Raw genomic sequence first — 14494 nt, forward strand, 5'->3', positions numbered from 1 at the left:
GGAGGAAGGTTGGGTGGTCTGGAGAGAACCGTGCATGGGAATATCAAAGGTAGGAGGCCTCCTGAAAACAAGGGGACATCAGGAGAGGAGGTCAGGGAGGCAGCTGGGCCAGTCAAATATGAGGTCAGCTTTTATTCTGAGTGGGAGGAGGAACCATAGGGGGTTTTGACTCCAAATATGGGGGTCAGCAAGCTCTTTCTTAATGGGTCAAATTGTAAATATTTTAGGGTTTGTGGTCATAGAGTCTCTGTTGTAACTCACCTCTGAAGGTGTAAAGGGAGAGCAGCCATCGATGTTGCTTAAACAAACAGGAATGGCTTTGTTCCAATACTTTCTTCGTGCTCACTAAAACTTGAATTTCACATATTTTTACTTGTCACTGTTTTTTAAAGTCCCCCGCCCCCAACCATTTAAGAACATAAAAAACCATCCTTAACTTGTGGGCTCCACAGAAACTTCCAGCAGGGCAGCTTTGGCCTGTGGGCCTCAGTTTGCCACATCTGCCTTAACACCTTAAATGGTCACTCTGGTCTTTGTGTTGAGAAGAGATTAAAGCAGGGAGCAGGAAGTTTGGTTTGGAAGATGTGATAGCACATTTTATGGTGATAGTACATTTTATGTCAATTTTATTGGGCCCTAGGGTATCTAGAGCATCCTGGGCTTGTCTGTGAGGGTGTTTCCAGATACTAACATTTGAATCCTTAGACTGAGGAAAGCAAATTGCCCTCCAGTGTGGGTGGGCCTCGCCCAATCGGGTGAAGGCCAGAAAAGAACAAAAATGGGTACTTACGTGGGAACTCCTTGCCTGCGTACCCTTGAGTACTGGTTTTTTCCACTGCCTTTGGACTCAAATGGAAACATCGGGTCTCCTGGGTCACCATCTTGCTGACAGGAGACCTTGGGACTTATTAGTCTCCCTAACCAAGAGCCAGTTCCTTATAATGAATCTCTTTGTATGTACACATCCTATTGGTTCTGTCTCTCTGGTGAACCCTAGCACAGAAGCTAGTACACATCAGAGATGACAGGGACAAGGACTAGTGGGTTGACAGCAGCAGTGTGAGAAGCATCTGCAGTATGTGCGTATCATGAAGCTACAACCCACACAAGTAGCTGACAGTCCATGGTGGCATAGGAGAAAGGAGATGGGAATCAGGTCGGGTGGGAGGCAGGGAGCAAGTCAAGTGGGCTCTCATGGAGGAGGCTGAAAAGCATGGACTTTATCCTGGAGATAAGGGGAACCACTTGTGTCCCCCTCAGAGATCTTGACAGATTGTTCTAAAAACCATTACTCTGGAAGCAAAAAAGGGAACAGGTGGGTGGGGGTAGAGAAACCAGCTACAAGGCTGTTCGGACAATGGTCTGTTCTCTCTACAAGGGGAAGTTTCTGGCAGGTGCCCAGATGGCTATATGGAATTCGCCGCCTTGCCACCTTTTGCGGCATTTTTATCCACAGCCCTGAGTAGAAACTGGCCAGGGTGGTAACTCCTTTTCCTGTTTCAGACAACTGTAGTTGAGGGGGGCCATATGCAGTCTCGCAGTTTGTTAACCATGAGGTGCCTTTTCTACCTCTGACAACCCAAGTATCATCTTGGCACGGAAATGAACCTGCAACAATTTCCTGTTGTTTATGGGGCAACTTCCCAGTTCTCAGACCTCTCGGTGCAGCCCACAAGCTTGGATTTTGTTGCTAAAACACTGGCGGCTGATTTCGCGACCGTCAGGGCACACAGCTTCAGTCGCACACCGAACACAGCTGGACCACTTGGGTCATTTGCTCGACGACCATTTTCTCCAGCACTTTCACACCCTGACCGGAAAAAGAAGTTATTTACCCACTAAATGCCAAGACAGCGGAATCCTGACTCGTGTGTATGGTGGGGGTGGAGAGAAGTAATGACAGCAGGGCTATGATGAGGGCAAGGCCTGCTGCTCGGGCCCAGAGGGGCACCCGGTGGAGATGAGGCTCCATCCAGCAACCCAGCCCCTCAGCTCCTGCAGCCCCTCGGGGCCCCCAGGCACCCTGGGTGTGACCGCTTGAAACTAGTCTATTTGCATCACCTGCACTGCAGTGAAAGGACTTCATTTGCGTTGCACCTCACACACCACCGGGCACCCCATGAGCTCCTTCACTTTCCCTCTGCAACACCGATGACTGCTGGTCTCGTTCGACCCAAAGCTTTCCCGCCTCCTATTAGGCCTTTGCCTGAATCCTCTCTCCAGCGCTGCTGCAAACCCACCGCTGTCATCCTTTCCAAATACCCAGTCTGAGACCAGTGTGAGAAAACCTCTCCACTCAAAGGAGCCAAGCGCCCCGTGGTTTGGCTCACAGACCGTGCTTTCTGCCCTCCTGAGCGAGCACACTCCAGTGATTCACTTGTCCCCTGACTCCAGGCTCCCGGGGCAGCGGGAACAGGCCGGGGTCTCGGGTCACCTGAGCCGCGCTCCTCAGCCGAACACACCTCCACCCCCCAGCCCCCCACTTACTACCTTGGGCCCTTAAAATCGGTTTTCTTACCTGGCTGCGTTGTGTACAATAAAGCTACACGGAGCTGCCGATTCCAGCAGCTTCTCTAAACTCCCCTTTCTCCACAGCTCAGCCAACCGAACACACTCGGCAGCCACCCTACCCTTGACTACTTTTGGACCTGGAGCAACTTCTCCCTCCCCACTTCCCCAGTCCATCTCTTCCAGAAACCTGCCATCAGGGGACAAATCTCATTCTGACTAGTGTCACCTAGCAGTCTCCTCAAACCGCCTGCTGACGGGCTGATAGGCTGAACTCCTGGGGCCAGGCAGGCCGGCCGCCAGCGGCCCAAGAGCCCACTCGGCCTCATAGCCGGACGCACCCCACTGGGGAAGTGAGAGCGCCACCCCTTCAGATAGAACAGGCGGCGGGGGCCGAGACGAAGATTAACGCATATTGCTGCGTGTCACGTTGGTTGAAAAATCTATTTCCCAGCTTCCATGACCTTCACTTTTTTCAACATTTCAAAAATCTTATATGATTTGATTTTTACGGAGCAATCTGTGGTTTTTCCTTTGTGATTTAAAACGTTCTCCTCAGACTAAAATCTAGATAGAAAAGGACTTATTTTTCTTCTAAACTTGAAAATAAAGTTTCCTTCCATTTAACCACTGACCAGATCAGGAACGTACACAGGCGTCGCTGGGCGGCTCCACGGAGTCCCCGCCCCCAGAGCTGCTTCATGGCTCTGCACCACTTTCTTCCCCCATGGATTTAGGGCGCTTTTTTCAATATATCACTAACTCATCATTCATACATTAATTTTAACTCTCTGGGAATAGGACATTTATGGGAAATATGAAATTCAGTAAAATCTAATTAAATAAAATTTACCCACAGTTGGTACCTCCATATAGCAACAAGACTTGTGTTATTCAACACATAAATATACATTGTATGTGTGTAGATCCTTAAGAGGGCTTGTCAAAAGCTATCGGTCCTGGGCTGGTTAATTAACCAAGCCTGCTAAACTAATTTTTCCTCTGCTAATTCTCCTACTAGTTTCCTTGGGGCAAAATTCCCAGAGGTGAAAACCCTGGGCCAAAAGGTAGGGACCTTGAAGACTTCAGATGTCCCTTGTCACACTGCCCTCTGGAAAGTTGTGCCAATAAGCATACACCCCCTCCAGCCTCGAAGGAAAGGGCTTTAACAAAGGGCACTGTCCAATACTGCCTGTCTTAAGGAGGGAAAGGTGTGTCCTTGGCCATGACTCACATTTGAGCCCACTGACGGCTTCATGATATTCTAACGTGCTAGCAGAAAGAGAAGGGTCACTTAAGAGTTAACAGATTCTTAAGAGCCAACAAAAAGTTTTTCTGGACACAGGACACCAAGAACAGCAAGGGAAGTAGCCTTTAGAAAAACAGAAGTCCTTCCTCAGTGGGGCCTGGCTGGCCGTCTGGGGCTGATATGGTGACCTTTAGGTCTTCTGGCATAGAAGCAAGGCAGCCGAAGTGAGAGAAAGCTGGTCAACACCGCGCACACGTGTCTGCCCCCTGACCGTGGGCATCCTGGAGGGGCATAGACAGCATCTGCCGACTCTATTTCCTGCAGCCACAGGCTGACCACGAAGCCGGCTGCCGTCCTCCTCACAGATGACAGCAACTTCAGGAAAACACACTTGGGGAGGGGGAGCTTTGTGCCAGTCATTCATGTTCACAAACCTTTGGAAAAACCAAAGGGTGGGTGATTCCTTGCTACAATCACTGAAATGTCATGAGATGCTATTTTGCTGTAAAAAGGGAAGCTAAAAAGGCCATGAAGTTCAAATGACCCTGAAACCCTCTGCTGGAATAAAAATCACAGCTAAGCCGAGAGGGCCGTACTTGTACTGAAGAAGCAATGCTTTCAAAGGCACGGTCAGGGACTCAGCTGGTCGCAGTCACACTGAGCCAAGCACAGTGGTGAGGGCTCTGTGTGTGGCCAGGTGCGGGTATCTCTCTTCCGAGTGACGTGGCATTCGTATCCCTCCTTCAAAGCAGGGAAAGGGATGCCTCAAGAGGAGATCATCTTCCCCAGATCCCACCCCTGGTAAAAGCTGGAGGCCTGCTAGAACCCGGCACAGAGCCCTCACTCCACTACACCCCATTTGACCTCCCCCGGTGTGGGAGTGCAGCGGTCCACCCTACCTCCCCTGTACTCACCCTTAGTGAGGAACAATCGCACAGCTGGTTCCACTGAGTCACAGAGGCTGTGAGCTGCCTCAGAGACAGCTGGGGTGTGAAATAAACACGGACACCATTTTGTAATCAATGACTTTTTATCTTTGAAAATGGAAGCAAGTGTTTTGACAGAATACTATGGCTGCTCTATAAGAGCCGATCTAGGAGTAATTCACTGGTTTTCCTCTGGGATAGCACGGCTTTAAAAAGAAAAAGAAGGGGAAAAAAAAAGGAAAAGACACAACAGGAAGAATAATCCACAAAGCTTCAGGCGCCGACTCCAAGCCTGGCTGGGCATCCGTTCATTAAATAAGTCATAAGCTACACACTAAGATCAGGGTGATTTCTCCTTGCCCTCTGTCTTCTCTTTGAACCCATTCGCTATGGTGTTCCACCACCATCAACAGTTTCCTTTACTTAATTTGGTATCAGAACCTTAAAACATTTCTCAATCTTAAAAATGAAGGTCCTCAGCAGATTACGTTGATAAAGAAACATGTACAGGTTTGAGTATAAGTCACTGTGATTATTGTTTTCCTCACATCACATTATCCACTCCAATATTACACACACACACACACACACACACACACACACACACAAAACCACATCAAACATTCAGAAGTTGTGGAGACAGCAATCCCCATACTGGGTAAAAACACGGTACCTGTCCTACACAGACATTAGCCCCAGCTCGGCCGTGCATTCCAACCCACTGTCGCCACACTCCACCTCTATCCTGGCTCCCAGTTACAGATGCTCCCCGCCAGTCCCATCCCACACAGGCAGGAACAGGCACGAGCGCGCCCCTGGGTGGGCCCACTGGCACTATACGTTTCGTCTTCAACCACACGCACTCAGCCTTTCCCAGAGATTCCTTAAATCTTGTTCCTCAAGCATGCAAAACGAGAACATGGAAATGGGAGAGAAGTTCAGGATAACTTAGGAATGGAACAGGTCATCAGAGCTCAGTAGCTGGCCCCTGCGTCTGGGGAGCCTCTGTGTGCGCTGGAGGGGCACGGCAGGTTGGTTTGTGTGGAGAACGCGCGAAGGGACAGGTCTGTACACATTACCACTGCAGCAGAGCCTTGACCCCCTGGTCTTGCATTATGCTAGACCGTTCTCCTCACTCTCAATATTCAATAGTGCCCTCCAGCCTCCTCTTAGCTGAACGTGGGGAGGGCTGAAAGGCAGGGAGGACAGAAGGACTGGCTGGGGAAGCCCTGAGAGAGGTGGCTGCATCCATGAGACCACGGGAAGGGCAGGGGCTCCGGTGGTGCAGGGAGAGCTGCTGCCGCCTCCAGCACAGCACAGGGACAGCATGGGATGTGCGGGAGAGCAGAGGATCATGGGGGGCGGGGGAGGGCACGCACTCCCCTTCAGTTTCCCTAGGTCTTAGTCCCCTACTGTACTCAAGAGCTAGGCAAGCTGCTGAATGGGCAAGAGAGAGCACTCCACAGTGGCTTCTGTGGCTTCTTGTCCCCTGCACCCTTGTCAAGTATTGATCGAAACCTGAAACATGATGTTTAAAGTGATTAATGCAATAGATTCTATGTGTATAACAAAACTGCAGAAACACATGCTAGTTTAGGTTAGATTATAATCATCTGAAGCACAGGATAACCAAGAAGTGAAATTCCATTCTGGTACAACCACCCAGTTTCTAGAAAAGAGAAAGGAAAGAAAGGAAGCAATACAATAGGAGCTTTTTTGATCAGAGACTCCATTAAGGGAGAGGGTGGTGATGAGAACCCACGTGATTTTTCAAGTCTTCCTTCTGTAGTCATGAGGATGACCAGGTTTGTGCTGCAAACGAGCCAGCACCATGTGGCTACTGCTCTGATTGTTCTCAGATGAATGTGTATACAAAATAATATCTTCATTTAGTTTATAAACATACACAGTGCTGTCCCTTTCAAATTAAGAAAAAAAAAACCACACACAAATACTGCAAAGTAGCAAAATACAAGGGGGAAAAAAGCTACTTTTGGTTTTGGCAACATTAAAAAAAAAGAAATACAAAAAGCAATGTGGCATTGGTCCCTGTTTATAAAAAAAAGGTACTTGGGCACGACACTGAATCAGAATTGGTTGGTTTTCTAAAATTCAGAGTATCTGGGATTTTAAAAGTAGCACTTTTGTCTTTTAAAAGTTCGACAAGTCACATAACACTTAAAACATCAAAAAAGCTTTCTGATAAAAAGCTCAGCTTTTAAATCACATTTTGTTTCTGCAAATTTGGGAGACGAATTGAGTTCTTACTGGAATGTGGCCTATCGCTGGTTGACAAATGTGACACGGAATGTCTCCGAATGGCAGTGCCTCCCTTTCGCCCTCCCTGGGACCACGCCAACAACCAGCTACCAAGCACAGGTTCCTGCTCCCATTGTGGGGGTTGGGGGTGGACCTTCAGGCTGCGATCTTCGCCATCTGCTGTTCTAACTTGGAAATGCGCTCATCTTGATTGCAGATTGTGTCTTTTATAGATTTGATCTCTTTTAAAATCTCATCCAACTTGGCTTCGTTTTGCTAAGGAAACCAGAAAAGACGGTGGCGGGAAGGATGGAGAGACAAGAGGTTACTAAAACGCAGTAAATGAACCTTACCACAGTTGAGAATTTATAAGGCATACAATCTAATTTTCTACTTTGGAAGTGGCAAGCCACAGGCACCAAACTGGGCCTTCGAAGAGAAGGCCACCTGTCGGCTGGTCAGTCCACCTGCAGCCCACAGCAGAACCAGGTTCCCACAGCGCTGCACCCACTCCCTGTGCCTGGGCACTTACCTGCACTGAGACTCAGGACATAAACTGTGGGACAGGACCAATCCTTCCAGGGCTGCCCCACAGCCCAGCCACCCCATGCAATATCATGAGTAAATTCTTTCTTTCTTTCTTTCTTTTTTTTTTTTTTTTAAGATTTTATTTATCTATTTGACAGAAACACCGCAAGAGAGAGAACACAAGCAGAGGGAGTGGGAGAGGGAGAAGCAGGTTTCCCACTGAGCAGGGAGCCCGAAAAAAGGCCGGATCCCAGGACCCTGGGATCACGACCCAAGCTGAAGGCAGATGCTTAACGACTGAGCCACCCAGGCGCCCCATAAGGAGTAAAGTCTATGTGACCTGGGTCAGAGGTGAAGCTACAGAGCTTCTACCATCTCCCAGGAAGGGTCCTTCTTAGGAGCTAAACCCCCTGCTCTGCTTGCTAGAACTCTTCTGAAGAGGACTCAGTCTCTCCCAGGTGGAGGTGATTCATTTGGAAACCCTGCAAGCCATGGTACCCCACGTGGTTTCCTCAGTCATGGCCAAGGAGGCATCTCCTCCAGGTACCTTGGCTCTTCATTCCATGCACCTTCTCACTGACAACTCACTGCCCTTCCTCTGGCTCCCTGGGATCCTGCTCTACTCCCACCAACCCCCCACGCACACCCTGTCCTCCCTAGCTAGATCCTGTTCTCCCCCAGCAGCAGCAGCAGCACCCCCCAGGGGCCATGCAGGTCTCCTACATCAGGCTCTCGGTTCCCACCACCCCACTGAAGCGGTTCTTGCCAAGAGGCCCAAGATCATCTTTGCTGCTAAGTCTCACTCACCACCAGATGCTTTTCTCCGTAACACCGAGCACTCCTGAACCCTCTTACCACGCTTTCCCCTTCCTGGGACCTTCTCTTCCCAGCAACTGCAGCCCCACACTCTTGTGTTTCATTTCTACCCCAATCAGACATCAATGTAAACATGGGGGGAGAAACAGTTAAGAAAATACCCAAGCAGGGGCACCTAGTGGCTCAGTCAGTGTCTGCCTTCAGCTCAGGTCATGATCCCTGGGTCCTGGGATTGAGCCCACCACATCAGGTTCCCTGGTCAGCCAGGCGCCTGCTTCTTCCTCTCCCTCTGCCCCTGACTCATGTTTGCTTGCTCTCTCTCTCTCTCTCTCACTCTTTCTCTAAGATGGTAGTAGATTGACTTCTACCCTGGTCATTATAAAAAACACAGCTAAAGGAGCCAAAAGTGGCCACAAGCTCATAAATGTCATGTGACCAAGAAGGTTCTTAAAAATTCTCATTCTCATTCACTAAAAGCCCTGAGCCTGGGGCACCTGGGTGGCACAACTGTTAAAGCCGCTGCCTTCAACTCAGGTCATGATCCCAGGGTCCCGGGATCGAGCCCCACATCAGGCTCCCAGCTCAGCAAGGACGGTGCTTCTTCCTCTGCCCCATCCTTGCCCGTGATTTCTCTCTCAATAAATTAAAAAAAAAAAATAAAAGGAGCACCTGGGTGGCTCAGTGGGTTAAAGCCTCTGCCTTCAGCTCAGGTCATGATCCCAGGGTCCTGGGATCGAGCCCCACATCAGGCTCTCTGCTCAGCAGGGAGCCTGCTTCCTCCTCTCTCTCTGCCTGCCTTTCTGCCTACTTGTGATCTCGCTCTCTCCCCCCCCTGCCAAATAAATAAATAAATAACTCTTAAAAAGAAAAAAAAAATCTTTAAAAAAATAAGTAAAAGCCCTGAGCCAGCCAAGCTCACTCTCCAGCTCCTGCAGTCCTTACCACACTAGCCGTGTCTGGGGTTTTCTTGGGGACACTGATCAGGTCGCACTTCTTATTTGCAGTGGGCTTGCTATCCAGAATGTTCTTCTTGACCACCTTGAGATCCCGGTTTTTGCCAGGAATGTATCCATGCTTTAAGGAGATGAGGACTGGATCTGCATTTTTCCCCTCAAACCACTCCTCTGCCTCCAGTGCGGCTTCAGGCCCCGCTGTGTCAGGATACAGGTCATCTTGGAAAAGGTCGGACTACAGAGACATTTTGGGAAAATCCTTAGGAAGACAGCCCTGGAATTTTAAAAATCTTTTTAAACATGAATTGCCTAGGAAACTGGGCACTTACCTTCCTGGGAACAGTCATGATAATAGGCTCACACTTCCTCTCATGAAGTTTGAAGAATCTTCAAGGGGGAAATAAAGGCAAAGGTGTATAAAGTGAAACAGGAGGCCAGATAACAGGTTCCTGACCAAAAACTAATCTTCTACATTGCTGTATGGGATACGAAATGCTTTGTCTATCACCTTAGCAGATCTACCAGGGGAACAGGTACATTTTGTGTTCCTATTTTCCAGATGAAAAAAGAGAAGCCAAGAGAAACTGTGCTAGGAAATGTTGGACTAGAAGCAAGAACCAGGAGAATTCCGTCTGTGCTTCTGGGGATGGTCCAACCCCAGTCATCTGGGGCCTGACCTGCCATGGTGGAACCTCCACCACCGACAATGAGTCACTTCTGGAGAAGTCACCAAGTCAGCAGTCAGGAGAGAGCAAACACCCAATATTAGACAGCAACGATCTATGACTTGGAGGCCAGGTCTTCTGCCAACTAGAGGTGACTGAACATCTGTCAGCGTAAAGAGGATTTTTAAGAAGGAAAACAATCTTAAGATTAAAATTTTGGCATCCAAGTTAACCACATCATGTCTAATGCTCAAGAAAAATTTGAAATTATCCAAAATGTGGGAAGAGTGGGAACCTCTGCAGTCAGCTTGCCGGTAAAAAAAAAGACTGCCCTGGCACTGCCAGGCAGCTCAAGGACCGAGCACGGCAGCATGTTCAGCACAGCGCCCAGCATCTAACGAATGCTCAAGAAACACTTCCTACGTAGGTGTCCTGAATGATTGTGCTTATAGTCTTTTAAACTGTTAGATGACAGTAAAATAAAGGCCTTCCCAAATACTGGAGGCAATCTTAAGTTTGGATTCAATCTATTTTGAACCATATTTTGATGAGATTGGTTTATACCATAATTTTGAATTATCTGTGACAGCTTTCCTTCACTAACTCCAGGTATAGAGTTAAATGTATTAAAAAAAAAAAAACAATTATTTTTATTTTTCAAAGATGTATTACTTATGTGACTAGGACAGCATGGTTAGGCAGATGTCCATAGAAATGCAGTATTGTGGGGCACCTGGGTGGCTTGGTTGGTTAAGTGCCCGACTCTCAACTTTGGCTCAGATCAAGATCTCAAGATCGTGAGATTAAGCCCCACGTCAGGCTCTGCACTCAGTGGGGAGTCTGCTTGAGATCTCTGTCTTTCCCTCTCTCTCTCTCTCTGCCCCTCCTGCTGCATGTGCATGCTCTCTCTAAAATAAATTCTAAAAAATTAAAAAAAAAAAAAAAGAAATATAGTTTTCTACAAATGTGCAGTATGACCACAGGCCTGATAGTGCAGGGCTAGTCATTCTGTCGTTTTAAATGGACAGTCAGTCATTCATGAGTCTCAGGGACTATCTTTTGTTGACTAGGAGGAGAAAAAGGCCTATCCCTTAGGAAGACCACTAGCATTATGCAATAAAATTCTGAAAAATCCACAGGGGTAGAGAGGCAGGAATTCTGTAACACAGCTGAACTTCCTGAATCAAGTTAACCCAACACCCAGCTATCGGTCTTTGGCTTCTCTAACAGGATCCACGAGGTCTACAGTTCAGTTTGGAACCTGTTTGTCCCCCAACAGGGCAGAAAAACCATCTCTTCTTTCCATCCCAGGGGCAGGCTCTCCCTGCTTGCCTCCCAGGGACACTGGCCACAGCCTCAGCCTGAAGACAAGAGATGAAGGCTACAGTATTTGCCTAAGTCCGCAGTGCGCCTCAGCTAATCGATGCACTGCAGGTTATGTAGTCTGAAGACTGGGGAGGGGCACAATTCAAGTAAATGATTTTGAAAGGTTCTTCACTGTTGTAGAAGTCCATGTTCCCGGGTACCTGAGTAGTCTGCCTTCGGCTCAGGTCATGAACTCCTGGTCCTGGGATCAAGCCCCACATCAGGCTCCCAGCTTAGCTGGAAGTCTGCTTCTCCTCCTCCTTCTGCTGCTCCCCCTGCTTGTGCTCTCTCCTGTCTCTCTCTCTCTCAAATGAATAAATAAAATCTTCTTAAAAAGTAAATAAAACTCCGTGTTCCTAAGTGTGGGCAGGAAACGAAATACCAAGTCCACGCCACCATAAAGGGCACACAGACTGGCTCCAGGCACGACTGGCGGAGGTACTGCTCTTGTGAAGCAGGCGGCACAGACAATCTGAAGACTTTACCAGACCGACTCTTTACCTGGCAATCTCACATTTGTTAACATCGAGTCCCCTCTTGGGCATGTAGCCCATCCCTCTCTGAGGCTCCTTGCTGCTGAATGTGTTGAGGTAGTGGACGTACGGGGATTCATCTGTGATCTCAAAATAGCGGATACTGCTGTCACCCTACGAGAAATCAGAGACAAGTTCACGCTGAATTTTACTTAAAGCATCTAGTTGAGATGGGGTCTCTCTCCCCTCTAAGCCCCGCATTAACCGGGACTCCGCCTCAGTGGCCAACCTTTGCCTTCTCTTCAGAGGAAGAGGATATGATGGTTGCTCTTCCTGGCAAGGCAAGCCCTCACTTATCAGATGCTAGAATGTCCTTCAAACGGTCTCCTCCGCCTCCTGCTAAAACCTCGAATTTGGCTCTACTGAGCCTAGACACTAAGTCGGAGTCAGGGCAAAAATGTCAACACCTCTGGCCATGCAACTGCAACTGCAATTCAACTTCAAAGAACAAACAGAAGTCTGGACTGTGGAGAAGGCAGTGACTGATTCTCACTGGCAACAGAATGGTGTCGTTCATAGGCCTGAGGGCACTGACATCGGCCAATCAGATGACTATAAAAAGTAAGATTTTTATAATTCAGAAACATTAAGAATAAACAGCTCTTAAATCATTCTTAATTCACTATTCTTAACTCATAGTAATTCTTAATTCATAATTAAGATACTCACTAAAACATGAGTATCCTTTAACTTCGGAAGGCAATGCTCTCTCGTAACCGTGTGTCAAATTCTGTGACACATTTGCTTAGAAAGGTCAGATGTTTTTGAAGATCTGAAGCATATGCTAGTCTCTCCAAGTATAACTAACTGTTACACAATTATACCAACCTGAAAGATGAAGGCAAGGCTGCCTACCAGAAGCAGCATGCTTGGTATGTATGCATGTGTGTGTGATATAAATAACCAGGCAGTTTTGCCTTCAAGTCTCTCATTTTGCATGGTTTCTACTTGTTTCAAAGATGTAAATATCTAAAGCAATGGTGAAAAAGCTAAACACAGACTATCTGTTTCCTGCATACTCAAAACAACCTTCCACCTCATGTTAATAATATCTGGGTAACCGCTCCTGTTATTTGTTTTGATGTACTCTATGGCAGCTGTGAACATCTGAAGTAAAATGACTTTCCAGGAAACAGACAAGACCCCAGTTTCTAAGCAACTGATCTATGACAATGTAGAGCATGCTCAGTCAACTATGAGAAGTGAGACATCTCTGGCTTTACCTAGCAAGGGGCCATCTAACAGGTTTGGGGCAAATACATCAACAGCTCCAGTTGCATTAATTCATTTATTTCAACTACAGCAATTCTAAGGAAAACAGAACCTCCGAAAGAATAAGAAACTTTCAGGTTACTGACCACTAAAAAGAAATCATCATCATCATCAATCTAGCAACACTGTAGTTAGGGAGACTGTAAGGCAGGAAGGTAGGCTTTCTGATTTCAGTGTGGGGTCTTCCTGTAACAAGTGTCACCTTCTGAAACTAGGCAGACCACATACTTTTCAAGCTCAGGGCCCTAATGCTGAGCTCCAGGAACAAGAAAAACATCCTGGAGCATCTCTGAGGCTTTCCAAAGCTCCTATGCACAAAGCACTACTCTCCCTACAAGTCCGCAGCATGTGGTGTAAGGACCTACATGCCGACGGAGGGCTCCACGGCAGATTTCAGCATTAGATGCGGCGACATCATTACTCATTCGTCACACCATTACAAAGCAATCTAAAATCCCGGATCCCACGGCACCAGAGGTGAAAGGACATCAGCGTGTCCTCTTTCTCATTAGAGCGCCTGAGCAAAGCTATCCCTGTCAGCATCTGCCCCAACACCAGAGCCCCATCCCTGCTGCAGTCAGAAGTCCTGAACACAGTATGTTATTACCACACAAATGACAAGTTCAAAGGGTCCAGTCTCAAGACTGAAAACACTCCAAAATCACTGGTCCTTATTTTAGCTTAAGACACACACAGAAATCAGACAAATTAAAATATTAAAATGGTATGAGGCACTGCCCATCTACTAAATCTCTGAAGGATACTTTTCCTCTTACAAGATTAAATTTAATATGAAACATTAAAATGACTGTTTACCTTTCCACATAAGTAAATGATACTGGTGTCGGGGTCATAGAAGGGCAGCAATACCCCATTGCTAGTGTCCATTTCATGAAGAGCAATGGGTTCCTGCATATTTTTCTGGGAAGAAGATACAAATATATATATTTGTATACATATACTTTACAAGGGGAATCATTCTTTTATCCCTAATTACCTGAGCAATTTCCTAGAGTAATGAAGCTTTAACAATGCACATATAATATTCATACATGTAGATGCCAACTCAAACACATAAATACCGTTTTTTCCAACCCACTGAAAACTGTCAATTTGACAACATCAATGTACACGTTGGTGTGATTCCATGACAAAGATGAGACAGATGGCCCTTGTCCTTTGTGGCTATTTTTTTTTCTTTTTCTTTTACTTTTTTTAAAAAATGTATTTCTTTAGAGTAGGCTCTATGCCCAATGTAGGGCTTGAACTCATGACCCTGAGATCAAGAGTCACACACTCCGAGTCAGGCAGGCACCCCATTTTCTTTTTTAAAAGAAATGTTTCTGGGGCGCCTGGGTGGCTCAGTGGGTTGAGCCTCTGCCTTTGGCTCAGGTCATGATCTCAGGGTCCTGGGATCGAG

General features: G+C 47.3%; 1 protein-coding gene across 2 annotated transcripts in view; it reads right to left on the minus strand.

The window, feature by feature from the left end:
• Positions 1 to 4768: 4768 nt before the first annotated feature.
• CORO1C (coronin 1C) overlaps positions 4769 to 14494 on the minus strand; it is a 78308-nt gene continuing 68582 nt past the window's right edge. For both annotated transcript variants that reach the window (XM_047697116.1, XM_047697117.1), the window contains exons 7-11: positions 13891 to 13995; positions 11771 to 11916; positions 9569 to 9626; positions 9229 to 9474; positions 4769 to 7218 (exon numbers count right to left, since the gene is read on the minus strand). In XM_047697116.1, the coding sequence (XP_047553072.1) occupies positions 7099 to 7218; positions 9229 to 9474; positions 9569 to 9626; positions 11771 to 11916; positions 13891 to 13995 (675 nt within the window). In that variant the 3' untranslated portion in view covers positions 4769 to 7098. The remainder of the gene's footprint in view (positions 7219 to 9228; positions 9475 to 9568; positions 9627 to 11770; positions 11917 to 13890; positions 13996 to 14494) is intronic.

The sequence above is a fragment of the Lutra lutra genome, chromosome 12 (genome assembly GCF_902655055.1).
Source record: "Lutra lutra chromosome 12, mLutLut1.2, whole genome shotgun sequence".
NCBI classification, from domain to species: Eukaryota; Metazoa; Chordata; class Mammalia; order Carnivora; family Mustelidae; genus Lutra; species Lutra lutra.